General features: G+C 45.1%; 1 protein-coding gene across 6 annotated transcripts in view; it reads left to right on the top strand.

Annotated features, from left to right (window-relative positions):
- LOC110500965 (oxysterol-binding protein-related protein 8) overlaps nucleotides 1-19,525 on the top strand; it is a 151,590-nt gene that overhangs the window by 86,124 nt on the left and 45,941 nt on the right. For 4 of the 6 annotated variants that reach the window (XM_036945132.1, XM_036945131.1, XM_036945130.1 and 1 more), the window contains one exon: nucleotides 275-658. In XM_036945132.1, coding sequence (XP_036801027.1) covers nucleotides 322-658 — 337 coding nt within the window. In that variant the 5' untranslated portion in view covers nucleotides 275-321. Of the gene's footprint in view, nucleotides 1-274; nucleotides 659-12,055; nucleotides 12,352-19,525 lie in introns of those variants that run through there. The other 2 variants (XM_036945135.1, XM_036945134.1) reach the window with 1 other exon arrangement.

The following is a 19,525-nucleotide window of genomic DNA, read 5'->3' as shown; positions in this document are numbered from 1 at the left end:
TTTTCTCCCCCTCACTCTCTTCTCTTTCCCTTTTCTCCCCCTCTCTCTCTCTTTCCCTTTTCTCCCTCTCACACTCTCTCCCTTTTCTCCCCCTCACTCTCTTCTTTCTCTTCTCTCCCCCTCACTCTCTTCTCTTTCCCTTTTCTCCCACTCCCACTCTCTCCCTTTTCTCCCCCTCTCTCTCTTTCCCTTTTCTCCCCCTCTCTCTCTCTCTTTCCCTTTTCTCCCTCTCTCTCTTTCTCTCTCTCTCTTTCTCGCTTTTGCTCTCCTCCAGCTGCCTTAATTCCCAGTGATGACCCCGTCCTGTTGACCCCAGGGAGAATGAGCCAGCGAAGCCAGGGGAAGGAGCGAGAGAAGAGGGAGGAGAAGGAGCGAGAGAAGAGGGAGGAGAAGGAGCGAGAGAAGAGGGAGGAGAAGGAGCGAGAGAAGAGGGAGGAGAAGGAGCGCGAGAAGAGAGAGGAGAAGGAGCGAGAGAAGGAGAAGGAGCGAGAGAAGAGGGAGGAGAAGGAGCGAGAGAAGAGGGAGGAGAAGGACAGAGAGGAGAAGAAGGAGAAGGACAGAGAGGAGAAGAAGGAGAAGGATGGGAGCCTCCACACCCCCAGCAGAGATCACCTCGCCAGCCCCTCTTCCCTCAGCCCGGGTCTCAGCTACACCCATGGTAAGACCACCTTCTTCTTCCAGGGACACTTTGCCCTCTAAGCATAGACCCAGGGTCAGGTATCTCTCAACCTCTGTACTAACCTCAATATTCCTGAACCACGGTGTCCTCTGGAGGTTGATGGGTTCTGCTAGGCTCCATGCAACCTTCAGGGTTGAAGCAGATACCAGGGGAAGCCCAGAGGTTACCAATGCTCTAAGCAAAAGGATCTGATGTTTTTATTTGAGACTTGTATATGACAAGGCATGGGAGTGTTTTAAGGTGGTTTTGGAAGGTTTTTACCCTCCAAATGTCAAAAATGGTTCGTCCTATACACGACAGTACCTTCCTTTTGGAATGTTCCATTATCTACCACCAGGGGGAGCAGAAGCTAAAAGTAAAAAATATTTTTCTCTCCTCATTCTAGAGCACCTTCAAATCATGTGTCTGCATTCTATCAGAACAAGCAACACTTCTCTGAAAAGAGACCTGAGTGGTGCGGTTGGGGGGACTTATACAACTGGGTAACCAGTCGTTGCACAGAAGGAAATCATTCTGGGATAGAACCATAATAATAAAAAGACCTGCCTTGAGTATATGAAGGGCAGATGGTTGCATTGATATTGATAGTACCTAGGCCTCTATACAGCTCTGAGATGTAGGCTGGTAAATGACAGAAATGACTTTTATTAGCTAACTCTAAGCCAATACATCCAGTGTTATTTTCCTAGTGTCAGTGGTTGTTGCTGGTTTGCTCTTCTGAATATCAGAATGTAGGCCGAGCGCTTCACAAGTGAGCACTTCACAGGTAATGCCGTCCCAAAGGGCAGAGAATCCAATAAGGATGAAAGGCTGGGAGGCAACAATGCCGGTGATCTGTATCCTTCATTCAGTGTGAACAGGCGGTGAACACTTGTGACGGCCGTCGTGACATTTACCAGTCTGTTATTGGTCCAACGTCACTACCCCCTCCGTCTATCATGACACCACATTGGATCCATCTCAAATGGCACCCTATTTCTCTGTTTAGTGCCATAGTAGTGCACTAAATGGGACGCAGCCATTAACTCTCTCATATTGCGTTCTCGGATATCGTTTATTCAGAGGCATCAGTAGAGATAATCATGGTGTTCTTCTTAAGGTCTCACCATTTAGAATATTTCCTGCTGTTCAATGGCCATTCCAACTGTTGATTCTTGAAGAATGGAACGTAGAAATGCCTTTTGACCTTCGTACAGCCGTCTCATCATATCAGAACCCTGCATTAAAGGTACCGTTGCTCCACTGTTTATGTGTTTCATTGTGTTGTCTTTGGAAACAAGCCATGTGGCTTCAAAGTAAGTTTCAACTATTATGCTGTGCTCGTGGACTGTCTGTCCCTGGTGGGGCTGCCGTCAGGCTGAAACATAAACTCCTGATTGGGGCTTTAAAGGCCAAAAAGTCCCTCCCCTCTTTAGATTCTGCCAAGTGTTCCTATTTACTTGAAAGAGGGGATGTGAATTCCTATCCTAGTTCCACAACAAACGTTCTCTGTGAGAAGAATATGGTTCAGATAGGTTCAACTCTGAAACCATCGGAACTCTTAAGCCCTGGTCCAGGTTTCCATGGTAACCCCCACTGCCTCAAGTAGCTTCTTTATATTGTGAGAGAAATGATGCTGTATTGGTCTCAAACAGTGCTGTATTGTGAGGGAAATGATGCTGTATTGGTCTCAAACAGTGTTGTATAGTGAGGGAAATGATGCTGTATTGGTCTCAAACAGTGTTGTATTGTGAGGGAAATGATGCTGTATTGGTCTCAAACAGTGCTGTATTGTGAGGGAAATGATGCTGTATTGGTCTCAAACAGTGTTGTATTGTGAGGGAAATTATGCTGTATTGGTCTCAAACAGTGCTGTATTGTGAGGGAAATGATGCTGTATTGGTCTCAAACAGTGCTGTATTGTGAGGGAAATGATGCTGTATTGGTCTCAAACAGTGCTGTGTGGATCAGGATTGGAAATTATTTTGTATTGGTCTCGAACAATGTTGTGTGGATCAAGATGCATTCCATTTCAACTTCTCTTGACGGGTTGACTGTCCGCCAACTTGCATGTTGTCGGCATGTGTTTGTCTCATGACCTCACTAGTTGGATATAACCAAATAATAATGTTATTTGGATCCTACACAAAACTTATATTTATTCTGAATAGTACAGACCTGGGTAATCAAAGCTTAGATATTCTATAGACCGCAATAATGCCATAAACACATTGTATGATATTGTATGAGGCTAGATTCCCTCTGCAGATAAGGGACAGCTAAATGCTGAGCTTGTTCATGCAGTCTGCCTCAGTCTCTGCCTGGCTACAGGGAGCTGCCTGCTGTGCTGCAGCTAAGACAGTCTGTACATGGACAGCCTACTAAGCAAGGCCTTTCTCCCTGCCCTGGCACTGTTACACTAAAATAGACCCAGACCCACCATGTTGACTCTCATGGTAATACAAATCTGCTTTCCAGACACTCTCTTTAACTGTCTCTATCTCCTCTCTCACCCTGGCCATGTAGATGGACAGCAGGAAAGGTGGAGGGAGGGAGGGAGCAGGTGGGGACACCCCGGATTTAGGCTTATTCTCAGGGATTACGCCCTGTCACCCGGGGTTAACATGGATGGAGACACCCGTCTGAACCATCGCAGCCCTTTCCTACTTCCTGCCTGGCCATCCACCAATGGGAGGCGGAGTCTGGGGAGCTCAGAGTGTTTTTGCGGGGCCAGTTGGAGATCAAGAGACCCAGATGGACGATCTGGGGGTCTCTGGGCCTGGGCTCGCCCTGGATGTCTGTAGGCTGGGCAAGCACAGCTGGTGGGGAGACGTGTATGTATGTAGAGAGAGAGAGAGAGCGGTTTCAGTTCACTGGTAAGGACCTTTGTCTCCAAATGACCTTGGTTGGCATTCTCCTTATGTCGCCACGACGGCGGAAGGCAAGTACAGCCGAGTCATATTAAGATGGTAGTGTCTCTGTAGCTAAGCAGCTGCTAACGGAGATATGCAGCTTTGGCAGTGAATATGTAGCATTAGGAGCTAACGGAGAGATGTAGCATTAGGAGCTAACGGAGAGATAACGGAGAGATGCAGCATTAGGAGCTAACAGAGAGATGTAGCATTAGGAGCTAACAGAGAGATGCAGCATTAGGAGCTAACAGAGAGATGCAGCATTTGGAGCTCACAGAGAGATGCAGCATTAGGAGCTAACAGAGAGATGCAGCATTTGGAGCTCACAGAGAGATGTAGCATTAGGAGCTAACAGAGAGATGCAGCATTTGGAGCTCACAGAGAGATGTAGCATTAGGAGCTAACAGAGAGATGCAGCATTAGGAGCTAACAGAGAGATGCAGCATTAGGAGCTAACAGAGAGATGCAGCATTAGGAGCTAACAGAGAGATGCAACTTTGGCAGTGGAGATGCAGCATTAGGATCCTTATTTTGGTCTCTCCCATGCTTCTCCATCTGAAAGATCTGCCCTTCCTTTTAGAATCTCTGTTTTGTTATGCTAGAATACTGTGTGTGCGGCTGAAACCTGTCCGCTGGGGATAGAATGAATGAAAGCAAAGCCAAGTCAAACAAGGACTATAAAGCAGCTAATAAGATTCAGTCATGTGCACTGAAGCATAGCATGGATCTATATTCCCCAGCTCATCATAGACAACTATAGGTAGCCTAGTTGTTAGAGCGTTTGGCCATTAACCGAAAGGTTGCTGGATCGAATCCCTGAGCTGACAAGATAAAAAATCAAAAAATGTCTCTGCCCCTGAGCAAGAGGCACTGTTCCCCGGGCGCCGTGGATGTGGATTAAGGCAGCCCCCCCCCTCACCTCTCTGATTCAGAGAGTTAAATGCCAAAGACACATTTCAGTTGAATACATTCAGTTGGACAACTGACTAGGTAGCCTCTTTCCCTTATATACTGTAAAAGGGTACAGTAAGGTACGTAGCACGGATCTATATTCCCCAGCTCAGCATTGACTACTATATACTGTAGAAGCATACAGTAAGGTACATCATAGACTACTATATACTGTAGAAGCATACAGTAACGTACATCATAGACTACTATATACTGTAGAAGCATACAGTAACGTACATCATAGACTACTATATACTGTAGAAGGATACAGTAAGGTATATCATAGACTACTATATACTGCGGTTGTGGGTGGTACAGTTGCCGTACCAGGCGGTGAAACAGCCCGACAGGATGCTCTCGATGGTGTATCTGTAAAGGTTTATGAGGTCTCTTTGCGTATAAGACGTCTTGATGATGAATACACCAATAATGATTGGCATTGTCTGTCTTTTGGGTACTTCACTGGGTCTGGCATTCACTGGAGTGGCTTTATCTCAGTGTGGCTCTCTGTACAGAGACCCCCCCCAGACCCTCTATGAATAGTAACACCAGTGTTGTGTTACTGGTTATCTCGGATCCCAGGCCCAAATCTTACGTGTTCTAGCCTTCTACTCGATTTGTAGTCTGTCATGAGAGACTATGTTGATACTAGGGCCGGGACAATACCAGTATCGCAATATTTGGCTAAAATAAAGTCAGGAAACAGACCTGATGTGTCTGAAATATTGTGTACTGTAGTTTGGAAAATAAATAAATGTGATTCTAGATGACAACATAATGATGTTTGTTTCCAACAGTAGGGCAGTTTTCCTAAAGAAGTTCAATCATCTCTGTGTTTTGTTTCCTTGCCACGATACTAAGGAGTATAGTGATACTGGTATGATCGCGGTCCTGATACACTCCATGCCTGCGGCCCTAATGGAACCCTACCTATATAGTGTACTACTTTTGACCAGGGCACATGGGGCTCTGGTCAAACGTAGTGCACTTTTCTAGGGAATGGGGTGCCATTTGGGATTGAGTCTAGATCATGCAGGTATTGGAACAGAGCAAGGCACTTAACCCTAATTGCTCCATGGTCGCCGGCAGTAATGGCTGATCCCTGTCCGTGACCGTACTCTCCAAGGATGTCTCAGGGGGAATGGGATATATACATTTCTATTTCACACTACACAGGTTGCACACTTGTACATGTGTGAAACAGGAAAAATATAAGCACCCTCTATTTGACCTTTGACTTTGCTGCATAGTGACTACATCAAGTGAACTGGGCCGTAGAGGTTGTATTCAGAGAGGCTTGAGGTGACAGGATTCATAGTCTAGAGAGGGACCAGGGTTGTGGGGTCTAACGTTGCTTTGAGAGAAAGAACCATACGCCCCCTTGTTCAACTTGCCATGGTTCATTCCAGGAACATATCTGAATAGATTTCACAAAATATCACTTACCCTCAGTTTGGCTTTTAAATGTTCCCATTCAGAAAGGGTAAATGTCACTATTTCTGCTCCGAAATCAGTGGTTATTTAGTCAGACTGTTATGCTGGTGAGTCTGAGTGCTACAGATGTAGGATCTTAATTTGATAACTCTTCTGTTGCTGTTAATTTTCCTGCACAGCATGAAATGCAAACTTGTAGTGTATTCAAGGGTTAAAATGGCTTCTAATGCTTCTAAATTCCACTTTAAAATGTCAGACTTGATTTGCGCTAATGAATAATGTTTCAACCCCCACAAAAAAATGTCCATTAATTATAATCCAGATAATAATTCACATTATTACATTACTGTTGCTGCAGGATTATGTTATTGCTGTAGCAAACTGGCTCAAATTAAGATCCTACATCTGTAGTTAAAAGCACTGAACTGAAATGGATGTTAATCGATGACAGCACTGTTGACCTATGAGGAGATTAGTACTTAATAGAGGATATTGCATCTATGCATCTCAGAACTAGTATTAATGAATAGCATATCAATTTATAGTGTGCTCATACGGCCATATGCCTACACATTGACCTTTACCATAAATATCTACAGTGTTGATTCTTTCTTCTTCAGTGGTATATCTACCTGTACATTTTGCAGGCTGTAGCTAGAGTTCTTTGGCTGTGTACCAGGATTAACTCATCGCTGCCCTTTCTGTTGGCCTGTTGGCAGGGTAGGGGGGGATCATCAAGCACCCAAAGAGCTATGCATGCCTGCTGCTAATATCTTCCTTCTCCGGAAGCTGTGGCAGATGAGCCTGCCCCACTGCCCAGCTTTACTTGATTAAAGGGTTAGGTCACTCAAAACCTGCAAACCGCATCCTCACAGTTTCTGCTCTGTACTGAAAGTGCTCTAACTTGACTGCTGACATAAAACATTTCCCGGGGATGTATTTACAGTGGACTAATGGACAAAATACAAAAATATAGTTTTTGAGTGAACTATCCTTTTAAGAAATAAAAAAATACTGTTATTAACCCTTCCCCATTTCCCCCACCTAAACCTGTACTCTCTGGATACGTTTTTGGCTAGCCGGCATTACATTACAGTAATTAGCGAACAATACAAATACCAGGCCAAGACTTCAATCAACATTTGTTGACATTAGACATTAGTTAATGTAGCCTGAATGTAAACATAGCAGAGCACTCTACCCAGGAAATGCCAACCATTGAACCCCTATTTACTTAGGATTGCATTGCCCATCCAACGTGACACAGTATTTAGCTATTAGCTAGCACTAATATGACCATATTAGATGTTTGGTGTTGTTCTTTGAGGTAAGTACCAGAACGTATCCATTGTTGCCACAACATTTCATATTAAATACTAGAAACTATCCATTGTTGCCACACCATTTCCTATTAAATACCAGGTGGCGACATCACCTACTGTAAAATAAAGTGCTCCCTGTTGTTGCTCTACTTCCTGATATGCAGATTCCATGTGGTGTACTGTAATGGAGAACCATTGTTTCTTAATCCTGCATGCAGGGGCTAGTGTTACACACAGGGAGATGTGATAGCTAGCCGTCTGTGTAAAAATACAGTGGAGACTGGTCCGGTCACAGTGTAGGGTAAAGTTGCTCTAGGTGCTGATCTTGGGTCAGTTTTGCCTTTTTCCCCACTATCTGGCTAAGGTTGGGGGAGGGGGAAGGAAACTTCACTCCAGAGTGACTATTGTGGTCAGTCGCTAAAATGCTAATCTGTTCAAGGCACATTAGCTGACGACTGTCCAGTCACTTAATGCAGATGTTTCTGTATACATGAATAGCCATGCATCATGTATTATGTGTTGGCCTGGACTGTCTTTATCTCCTGATATGTTGACCCAGGCTATTGACCTGGACTGTCTTTATCTCCTGATATGTTGACCCAGGCTATTGACCTGGACTGTCTTTATCTCCTGATATGTTGACCCAGGCTATTGGTCTGGACTGTCTTTATCTCCTGATATCTTGCCCCAGGCTATTGACCTGGACTGTCTTTATCTCCTGATATATTGACCTGGGCTATCTTTATCTCCTGATATGTTGACCCAGGCTATTGACCTGGACTGTCTTTATCTCCTGATATGTTGACCCAGGCTATTGACCTGGACTGTCTTTATCTCCTGATATGTTGACCCAGACTATTGACCTGGACTGTCTTTATCTCCTGATATGTTGACCCAGGCTATTGACCTGGACTGTCTTTATCTCCTGATATGTTGACCCAGGCTATTGACCTGGACTGTCTTTATCTCCTGATATGTTGACCCAGGCTATTGACCTGGGCTATCTTTATCTCCTGATATGTTGACCCAGGCTATTGACCTGGGCTATCTTTATCTCCTGATATGTTGACCCAGGCTATTGACCTGGGCTATCTTTATCTCCTGATATGTTGACCCAGGCTATTGACCTGGGCTATCTTTATCTCCTGATATGTTGACCCAGGCTATTGACCTGGGCTATCTTTATCTCCTGATATGTTGACCCAGGCTATTGACCTGGGCTATCTTTATCTCCTGATATGTTGACCCAGGCTATTGACCTGGGCTATCTTTATCTCCTGATATGTTGACCCAGGCTATTGACCTGGGCTATCTTTATCTCCTGATATGTTGACCCAGGCTATTGACCTAGGCTATCTTTATCTCCTGATATGTTGACCCAGGCCAGTAGTGTGGATATGGTGGACACATGCAGAATGCCTGGGGACTTTGTTTGGCTGACCCAATATTTGTCTGCAAACACTTACCTAATGTGGGTACTCCCTAAATACCCTCACGCACTATTTCCTGACATGACAGCGACATTCCTGATGCTTCCGGGTCCACTTCTGGCCTTCTGATGCTTAGACTACTACTTTTACTCCCATGGAGGTTGGAGACCGAACCTAACCCAGGGGGTTAAGCAAAACACCTCAACTGTTTGTCACATTGTTGGCCCAACATCTTTGTGAAGTTTCTTCGCTCTGTTTGACTTGTTTCTTAAAAAGGCCATTTATTAATTTGGACCAGCTGAACTTTCCTTTGAGGGAGCAGGGTTAATTAGGCCTAGGATTTTGAATTATACATACTCCAGAACGTCTTAATTACCTGTGTTAATTAGCCTGTTTGCTCAGGGATCTGTGATTGTGTCCCAAATGGCTCCCTGTTCCCTGTAAAGTGCACTACTGTTGATCTGGGCCTATAGGGGTCTGGTCAGAAGTAGTGCACTATGTCAGAAATAAGGTAACATTTGGGGACACACTTTTTTTTCCTTCCAAGTGTCGCCGAGCAACGCTGTGACATCACCGCTCTCTCACAGAACTCGGGAGCTGTTATCAAAGCTGTTGTTTGCCTCGTCTCTAAACAGACAGGGATGGAATGACTCCTTCCATTAGAAAATATAGATAACACGTCTTAATTGGCCAGAGGGCACTGAAGGGCCGCAGCTGTTGACAGAACAAACAAGGAAACATTAGGAGGGAAGGGTCAATTGAATGGGATGGGAGGATGCCAGGAATCTTGTGGATGGAAAAACAGCAACGCTCTGGAGATTCTATTCCGACGATAAGGACCAGGTGGGGCCTATTGGTTTTCACAGAGATAACCATTGGTGCTCTTTGAGACTCCTTTCTCAATGCACCTACTTCTCTTATACCCTTTTGTTCTGGACCTGCAACAGACCTTTCTTATGGAGAATATGTTCTGACAGCGTTGTCAGGGTGACTGGGGCAGCACAGTCTTCTTAACCTGTTCCTGGTGACAGTCGTGGTGACAGTCTTCTCCTAGCTGAGCGTCTGAACTGTCCCCTTGAGATTGCAGTCCCAGAGATCAATATCTAGAGCCGGGGGAAATATTGATCAACTCTCCCATAGCCATTTCTGTTGTGTGACCTTGTCACAGTATCATTATGAGCATTGGTATTAACAGCATGTTAATTAGTTGACTTTATTACAATTTTACTGTGTGTCCCTGAGGATATTGTCTTGAGAAGACCCTGTTCACAGTGTTTGTTATCCATTAGTTATCTCCAAATGCTACTCATGTCATGCTGGTTGCTAGTAGACTGACAAATAGCAAGCCACAAATGGCAAACTACAGGTCAGAAAATGGCTTTTTGATCATTCAACTCACACTGTTTTTGACAGGTAGAATGGGCTGTGGTCCTGAAACATAAACGGCCTTGATTGCAGTGCACTGAGCTATAGATGAGAAAATAGGGAAGTAAATTATAGCCACTTATGGCTCAGGATTTTACAGTAACTGTCTTATTCTACCTGAGGTGCTCAGTAACAGGCTTGGTGTTCTACCTGAGGTGCTCAGTAACAGGCGTGGTATTCTACTTGGGGGGCTCAGTAACAGGCTTGGTATTCTACCTGAGGGGCTCAGTAACAGGCTTGGTATTCTACCTGAGGTGCTCAGTAACAGGCTTGGTATTCTACCTGGGGGGCTCAGTAACAGGCTTGGTATTCTACCTGAGGTGCTCAGTAACAGGCTTGGTATTCTACCTGGGGGGCTCAGTAACAGGCTTGGTATTCTACCTGAGGTGCTCAGTAACAGGCTTGGTGTTCTACCTGGGGGGCTCAGTAACAGGCTTGGTGTTCTACCTGAGGTGCTCAGTAACAGGCGTGGTATTCTACTTGGGGGGCTCAGTAACAGGCTTGGTATTCTACCTGAGGGGCTCAGTAACAGGCTTGGTATTTTACCTGAGGGGCTCAGTAACAGGCTTGGTATTCTACCTGAGGGGCTCAGTAACAGGCTTGGTATTCTACCTGAGGTGCTCAGTAACAGGCTTGGTATTCTACCTGAGGGGCTCAGTAACAGGCTTGGTATTCTACCTGAGGGGCTCAGTAACAGGCTTGGTATTCTACCTGAGGGGCTCAGTAACAGGCTTGGTATTTTACCTGAGGGGCTCAGTAACAGGCTTGGTATTCTACCTGAGGGGCTCAGTAACAGGCTTGGTATTCTACCTGAGGTGCTCAGTAACAGGCTTGGTATTCTACCTGAGGTGCTCAGTAACAGGCTTGGTATTCTTCCTGAGGTGCTCAGTAACAGGCTTGGTATTCTACCTGGGGGGCTCAGTAACAGGCTTGGTATTCTTCCTGAGGTGCTCAGTAACAGGCTTGGTATTCTACCTGGGGGGCTCAGTAACAGGCTTGGTATTTTACCTGAGGGGCTCAAAGGAATTGATTGGCCATACAAGCATTGGAGAAGTCAACTGGCCAGTTTGGTCTTTGTGTCTGGGGAATACGATAGGGCATGCATAGAGTTTGTCCATCCTCACAGGCAGGGTGAATAGAGACTGGCTTTATTACATTTGTGTGTGTGTTAGTGTCTAGTGTGTGTGTTTATTATGTGGTAGCAGGTGTCTGAGTGCTGTAGCTGGAGTCGTCAGTCAGACGTTCAGGACTATGCCCCACACTCACACACTGTGAGAAAGAGAGTGAGCAGGAAGAGAGGGGTGATGTTCATCTGAGCTGTGTTGTTCAAGGAGAAGGGAAAGAGATTTAGGAGAGATACCGTGAAAGGATATACCACGACAGAGTGGCAAGTAGCCTAGTGGGTAAGAGCTTTGGGCCAGTAACCGAAAGGTCGCCCTTGAGCAAGGCACTTAGCCTTATTTGCTTCTGTGGAGTTGCTGTGAATAAGAGTGTCTGCTAAATTATTACAATGTAAATGTAAAAATGAGGAGATACCACACAGAGAAATACACGGTGTACAGAGAGGAGAAAATGAAAGAGAAAAAACAAGAGGGAAAGAGAGGACAGGAGGAGGGAGACTGGTTGGCAGTGAGAAAAGTAGAGCTATTCATTGAAAGAAGGAAAGAGAAAGAGGGTAGGAGGCTGTTCCATGGAGTAGGCTAGATAAGATGCAACTCTTCTGTACACTGCTGGTGCATGGAGTAGCAGGGGGAGGGACTCTGCTGATTCATCAGCGTAGTACTCAGAGCCTCCTCCCCTTGCACTCACTCTCTCACACACAGACAGGAGAGAGAGAGAGAGAGAGGGAGAAAGAGAGGGTGGGAACAAGAGAGAGGGAGAACGATAAATTGTGCTGCACTGCTTTGAGTGCCTTGAGACTGAGTTGCTGTGCTTGCTGTGTCCTGTGTGTGTGTCTGGCTGCGGGCGATCAGATCTGAGCATTTCGCGGTCAGTGGCTTCGCCCTGCTTGGCCCCTGCTGATCCCCAGCAGGCCCTCCTCAGGCCCCCCCGGGCTCTCGCCGGCCCCATGATGAAGGAGGAGGGAGCGCTGTGCCGTCGCCGCTTCTCAACATGCGGCACGACCAGCTCGCCGCGGCCCCCACACCCCGACGGACGCAAGCTCATCCGCAACGCTTCTTTCGGGGGCTACAACGAGCTGTCGCCCCTCTCTCTGCCAGGTGGGTGTGGTAGTTGAGGCGGTGTTGGACCCCTCACCCTTCCCCTCCAGTCTGATGAGGAGCCTGCCCTGCCGCGGGCTCTTCGACACCCAGCTAGTTGTAGGCTAGCTGTTGCTTTGAGTAGTACCCTCTGTACTGTAGCCAAGTGGCCTGTGTGCTTGTTCCCTATAGAGTCGTAACCCCTAGATACTGGTTGTGGACGGTGACTGTGCTGTTATTTGAAGGTCTATTGTGTTCTAGATGGACTAAATATTGGAACTACAGGTGCACTGTTGCTGTAGTGGTGTACCTGTGGCAGAGTTACCTGTGTGCTTGTTCCCTGTAGAGACTGAGTCGTAACCCCTAGATACTGGTTGTGAACTGTGACTGTTATTTCAGATACTAATGTGCAGGAGGTGATTGTTTTCAGTGTACTGTCACAGTATTGGAGCTATTCTCTTGCTGTTCCTTTCTGCGTTGCCTGATGCAGATTCTGATGTTGAACCTGTCGTATCTATTTCTTCTTAGAGTTTTGAATTCTTATATTAGACTATACTTTTAATACATATTTTCCTTGTATAGAAATGTACTCGGTCATATGCAAACGTATTATATCGTACTCGGTAGCCCGAGTAACTGTGCGCTGCTTTGGAGTGGCCGTCCACCTGAGCGTGAGATCAGCAGAGCTTTCACAGAACGTCAAGTGAAGTGAATTAGACCTAAAGCTTCTGTAGTGAGTGTGATGTTTTTAGCCTGTCAGCCTCCCAGCCACCGAGCCGACACAGCCTCCATTCATCTCTGTTGAAGACTGTCTAAGAAGCTCTCTCCCTGCCAGGAGAGCCGCAGGCTTTTCACAAAGATTGCCGATTCACCGGAGACAGCTGGTACAGGCTGGTTGCATTCTCTCTTTCTCTTCAGCCAAATGTAATCTCAATCAAAATAGGTAGGTGACGTTATTTCCTTATTATCAACCAACATTACATTTAAGCATCAGGTTCATCAGGCTGTATATAGCTTAACCTATCATAAGTATATCTGCCATTTTGGAGACGATCTCCACACAGTTTCATCAGTAATCCAACTTCTTTGCCAATAGACCCCCCCCTCTTTCAGGGTTACCTGGGGCTAGCTTCTCTAGCTTCCACTGGAGGTGCCAGTGAGGGGCCAATGACTCAGCAGATTAACCTGGGCGGCCGCCTATTAATAGACCAATCACGTGCACCAAAAAGACAGACAGAAAATATCAGTGTCCTAATAGCTCCTGGCCCACGACCACTTGTTTGAAATATTATCCTCCCCAAAGATGAAGTGGCTTTGTCTGGCCAACAACACTGGCAGCGTAGCCGAGGAGGATCCGGTCCATGCCGACTGCCAATGAACACTCCCCTGTTTGTGTTGTTGTTGTTGCTAGCTGTTGTTTGCAGGCTGAACATGAATTGGTTTTGGAGGTCATGAATGGGGAAATGGAGAAAGGGTGAATTGCGGTGCTCTGCTAGCTCTGTTGACAACAGAATGGCAGTACGGATGTATTTTAATGAACCTTCATTTAAGCAGGGAGTCAGGCTGAGACCACAATCTCTTTCGCAGATGATCCCTGCAGCAGATGATCCCTGTAATTTGGATCACTCCTGGGTCAGAGTAACCATTGCAGCACGTCATTACAAAGTCATTACATGGGATGCATCCCAAATGGCTCCTTATTAATTAGTCAAAAGTAGTGCACTATATTGGGAATAGGGTGCCATTTGGGACCATTGCCAGTCTCGCCATGTGATGACAGGCTGCATCGCTTGCTTCCTTAAAGGGGGTAATCTGCAGTTCAAACAGTAACAAAGAGGGCACCCCACAACTGTTTTGGTAAGAATGCTGAGGGATGGGGCTGGAGAAATGGAACCACTCTCAAATTAATCGACAGAGCTGTGGATTCAAGGACAGCCCATTCATGAGATCAAAATGATAGTTTTAACCTTGTCTTCTGTCTATACATCAGAAATTATAGTTTTAACTTCTTAGGGCGGGATCGATATGACAACAGCCAGTGAAAGTGCAGGGCGCCAAATTCAAAACAACAGAAATCTCATAATTAAAATTCCTCAAACATACATGTATTTTATACCATTTTAAAGGTAATCTTGTTGTTAATCCCACCACAGTGTCCGATTTCAAATAGGCTTTACAGCGAAAGCACCACAAACGATTATGTTAGGTCAGAGCCAAGCCACAGAAAAACACAGCCAATTTTCCAGCCAAAGATAGGAGTCACAAAAAGCAGAAATAGAGATCAAATTAATCACTAACCTTTGATGATCTTCATCAGATGACACTCATAGAACTTCATGTTACACAATACATGTATGTTTTGTTTGATAAAGTTCATATTTATATAAAAAAAATCTCAGTATACATTGGTGCGTTATGTTCAGTAGTTCCAAAAACATCCGGTGATTTTGCAGAGAGCCACATCTTTTTACAGAAATACTCATTATAAATGTTGATGAAAATACAAGTGTTATGCATGGAACTTTAGATACACTTCTCCTCGTGTCAGATTTCAAAAAAGCTTTACGGAAAAAGCAAACCATGCAATAATCTGAGAACGTCACTCAGAGAACAAATACAAATATCCTCCATGTTGGAGTCAACAGAAGTCAGAAATAACATTATAAATATTCACTTACCTTGGATGATCTTCATCAGAATGCACTCCCAGGAATCCCAGTTCCACAATAAATGTTTGATTTGTTCGATAATGTCCATCATTTATGTCCAAATAGCTACTTTTGTTAGCGCGTTTGGTAAACAAATCAAAACTCACGAAGCGCGTTCACTAGCTGCAGACGAAATTTCAAAAAGTTCCGTTACAGTCCGTAGAAACTTGTCAAACGATGTATGGAATCAATCTTTAGGATGTTTTTAACACAAATCTTCAATAATCTTCCAACCGGAGAATTCCTTTGTCTTCAGAAAAGCAAAGGAACGGGAGATACCTCTCAAGTGAAATGCGCGTTACCAGTGCGTGACTGCTGGCAGACCTCTGACTCATTCCCCTCTCATTCAGCCCCCCTTCATTGTAGAAGCATCAAACACGTTTCTAAAGACTGTTGACATCTAGTGGAAGCCTTAGGAAGTGCAAAATGACCAAAATCCCCCTGTATCTTCAATGGGGGCTGAGTTGAAAATTGACCAACTTCAGATTTCTCAGGTTTTTGCCTGCCACATGAGTTCTATTATACTCACAGACATCATTCAAACAGTATTAGAAACTTCAGAGTGTTTTCTATCCAAATATACCAATAATATGCATATATTTGCATCTGGGACTGAGGAGCAGGCAATTTACTCTGGGCACCTTATTCATCCAAGCTACTCAATACTGCCCCCCAGCCATAATACGTTTTAACCTTGTCTTCTGACTATACATCAGAACCCAAAATCTTATATTTGTGGTTCTGATGGGGTAAGACAGTTGAACTATGCTCATGAGGTATTTGTACATTTATATCCTTCAACAATCAATGGACACACCTACTCATTCAATTAGGACACACCTACTCATTCAATTAGGACACACATACTCATTCAATTAGGACACACCTACTCATTCAATTAGGACACACCTACTCATTAAATTAGGACACACCTACTCATTCAAGGGCTTTTCTTTACTTTTACATTTTTATACATTGTATAATAATAGTGAAGACCTCAAAACTATTAAGAAACACATGTAATAACCAAACGAGTGGTAAACAAATCTAAATATATTTTATTTTTGAGATTATTCAAAGTAGCTACCCTTTGCCATGATGACAGCTTTGCACACTCTTGGTGTCTTCACTATTATTCTACAATGTAGAAAATAGTACAAATAAATGAGTAGTTGTGTCCAAACGTTTGACTGGTACTGTATATCATTAATCCAGCAGATTTCCTGTTTATTTTCCATTTTGCAAAGGAAATGTGTTATTTTAACCCTTCCCACTGTCCTGTGGATGTGGCACAATGACCTCTGATGTTCTGAAGTAAATGGTGCAACAGGTTTTAGGAGCAATACCGGTCGCTTTAAAAACTCCCGAGATTGCTACATGCCTGCCTCCCACTGTAGCACTGCATCATGCTATCCCACTGTAGCACTGCACCATGCTATCCCACTGTAGCACTGCACCACGCTATCCCACTGTAGCACTGCACCACGCTATCCCACTGTAGCACTGCACCATGCTATCCCACTGTAGCACTGCACCATGCTATCCCACTGTAGCACTGCACCACGCTATCCCACTGTAGCACTGCACCGCGCTATCCCACTGTAGCACTGCACCATGCTATCCCACTGCAGCACTGCACCATGCTATCCCACTGTAGCACTGCACCATGCTATCACACTGTAGCACTGCACCACGCTATCACACTGTAGCACTGCACCACGCTATCCCACTGTAGCACTGCACCACGCTATCCCACTGTAGCACTGCACCACGCTATCCCACTGGAGCACTGCACCACGCTATCCCACTGTAGCACTGCACCACGCTATCCCACTGTAGCACTGCACCATGCTATCCCACTGTAGCACTGCACCATGCTATCCCACTGGACAAAATTAAAAACATGACAATTTTTTTCTGTTTGTAATCTGGTTTTCTGATTGAGAATGTCTAATGATGTCATGCAGATTATAGCCAACTGATCTCTGTTACATCCAGGGAAAGATGTCATATTTAGTTTGTTATCTGGTCAGATTACAACCAGATAGAGATTTATTTTTCTGCTTGTGAAATAGACTGTTTACCAAAATATGTCTTAATGACATCATTGCAACCACTTTGGCACACAGCTCCGTGCTGCTCCATCATGCTCCTGTTCCTCTCCATCCTGCTCCGTGCTGCTCCATCCTTCTCCGTTCTGCTCCATCCTGCTCCATCCTGCTCCATCCTGCTCCGTGCTGCTCCATCCTGCTCCGTTCTGCTCCATCCTGCTCCATTCTGCTCCATCCTGCTCCGTGCTGCTCCATCCTGCTCCGTTCTGCTCCATCCTGCTCCCGTTCTGCTCCATCCTGCTCCCGTTCTGCTCCATCCTGCTCCCGTTCTGCTCCATCCTGCTCTGTGCTGCTCCATCCTGCTCTATGCTGCTCCATCCTGCTCTGTGCTGCTCCATCCTGCTCCGTGCTGCTCCATCCTGCTCCGTTCTGCTCCATCCTACTCCCGTGCTGCTCCATCCTGCTCCCGTGCTGCTCCATCCTGCTCCGTTCTGCTCCATCCTGCTCCGTGCTGCTCCATCCTGCTCTATCCTGCTCTGTGCTGCTCCATCCTGCTCTATCCTGCTCCCGTGCTGCTCCATCAGACCCAGAGTCAAAATGGTGGTGGTGACCTTGTTGCCATGACAAATGTAAAGCAAACAGCATACCTGCCTGCACACTGATTTATGCCCCCAAAACTCAAAATTGAGGCTTTATCCTAGTGCGTATAGCAGGTAATGTTTTCACCCTTCCCCAATTGTCGTCAGGCCAGCTGTTGCTAGGGAACGTTTCGGTTCTTCCCGAAAACATGGCGACAGTGTCAGTGTTCGTCAAAGCTGTCATGCCGTGTGTGTGTGTGTGTGTGTGTGTGTGTGTGTGTGTGTGTGTGTGTGCACTCCATCCATAGACATGACAAAAACACACACACACACACAATGTACTGTCTTATATAATGATCCATCCCTAAATAACATCATATCTGTTGTTCAGGGTGCAAGTACGGTGCCATGCCACCCCCCTCACAGCATCATGGTACGGACCGTCTCACTGGTTCTGGATGGAAAATGGATGCTTGTGGTTGGTTCCACAGCAACATCTTCATAGGGGTGTTTATATTCACTTTAGTTATGGAGAAGAGGGAACAAAGAACTCTGACTGTTGAAATGTTATTTTGGTTAGCATTGGTACACCCTCAGTGGGTAGTCAGAAACCACAAGCATCCGTTTTTCAGGGGAAAAGCAGAGAACAGGTGAAGCCTGAACTTTTTGCTTCCTGTTTCAGCTGACCCGCTCAGGCGTTTCTCTTTACGCCTGCTGCGTTAGGTTAGACAAACGACAAACAAACAAATGTCACTGTTGAAAAGCCATTTTGGTTAGCATTGGTTTGTGTTGGTTAGCATTGGAGTGCAGAGACTTTCTTCGTTTCTTGTCAGCCTAAGTTCTAGGTTTATCTAGGGAGAATGTTGAGTGTTTCTTTGGAGGAAAAGCAGAGAGAAATGTGAAGCATAAGGCCTTGTCCCCCAAAGATATAATGATCCTATTGTGAAATAATTTATTTTAGGCTTTTCAATGGCGATTTTAGCATGTCAATCTTGGTGGGGCAAACTGCCAGCAAAGCCTTTACACAGCACAGCACAACAATAAACAATACATTAATTGCACTACAACGGTGACAAACAGTGCCCACAAACTGTTAGGGCCTACATAAAACTGTCCCAACAGCAGAGCTTTCTTTTCAGCACCATGGAGTGAATCCTGACCACTGATACACCTGGCTATCAGCAGAGCCTTGTCTGGCAGCGAAACAGTTCATTCAGCCTCATTTACTGCCTTTAAAAAAAAATACATAGCTGATATGTTGATGTACAAACTATGGTGTAAGTGGACGATGAGTGGATAAAAGGCCATGTGTAATTTCGATTTTAAGACATTCAATAGCGAGCTAGGACGGACGTAGTCAAAATAACTATTTGTTCAGCACTTTTGAAATGTACAGCAACAGATTTCAGAACATGGGCTGTTTTACAGTATTCTCCATGTACACCAAGTCAGAACCATAGGATAAATAAAGGGGGCATATCAGCAGACAATGAAAGGTCGTACAATATTCAATGATTACATATCTCTAAAACAGGCTATAGGCTACATGTCACGGACGTGTGGAGAGACAGACCAAGGCGCAGCGTGATTAAAGTTCCACATCTTTAATTTAGTGAAACTTTCAAACAAAACCAGAAACAAACAACGACCGTGCAGTACTGAGGTGCAACATGCACTAACTCAAAAACAATATCCCACAAACACAGGTGGAAAAACGGCTACCTAAATATGATCCCCAATTAGAGACAACGATTACCAGCTGCCTCTAATTGGGAACCATACCAAACACACCAACGTAGAAATATGAAAACTAGAATACCACATAGAAATTATAAACTACAATAACCCCTAGTCACGC

This window comes from Oncorhynchus mykiss, chromosome 15, assembly GCF_013265735.2.
Source record: "Oncorhynchus mykiss isolate Arlee chromosome 15, USDA_OmykA_1.1, whole genome shotgun sequence".
NCBI lineage: Eukaryota > Metazoa > Chordata > Actinopteri > Salmoniformes > Salmonidae > Oncorhynchus > Oncorhynchus mykiss.
The sequence above is the reverse complement of the archived record's forward strand: the minus strand, read 5'-3'. Positions and strand labels throughout refer to the sequence as shown.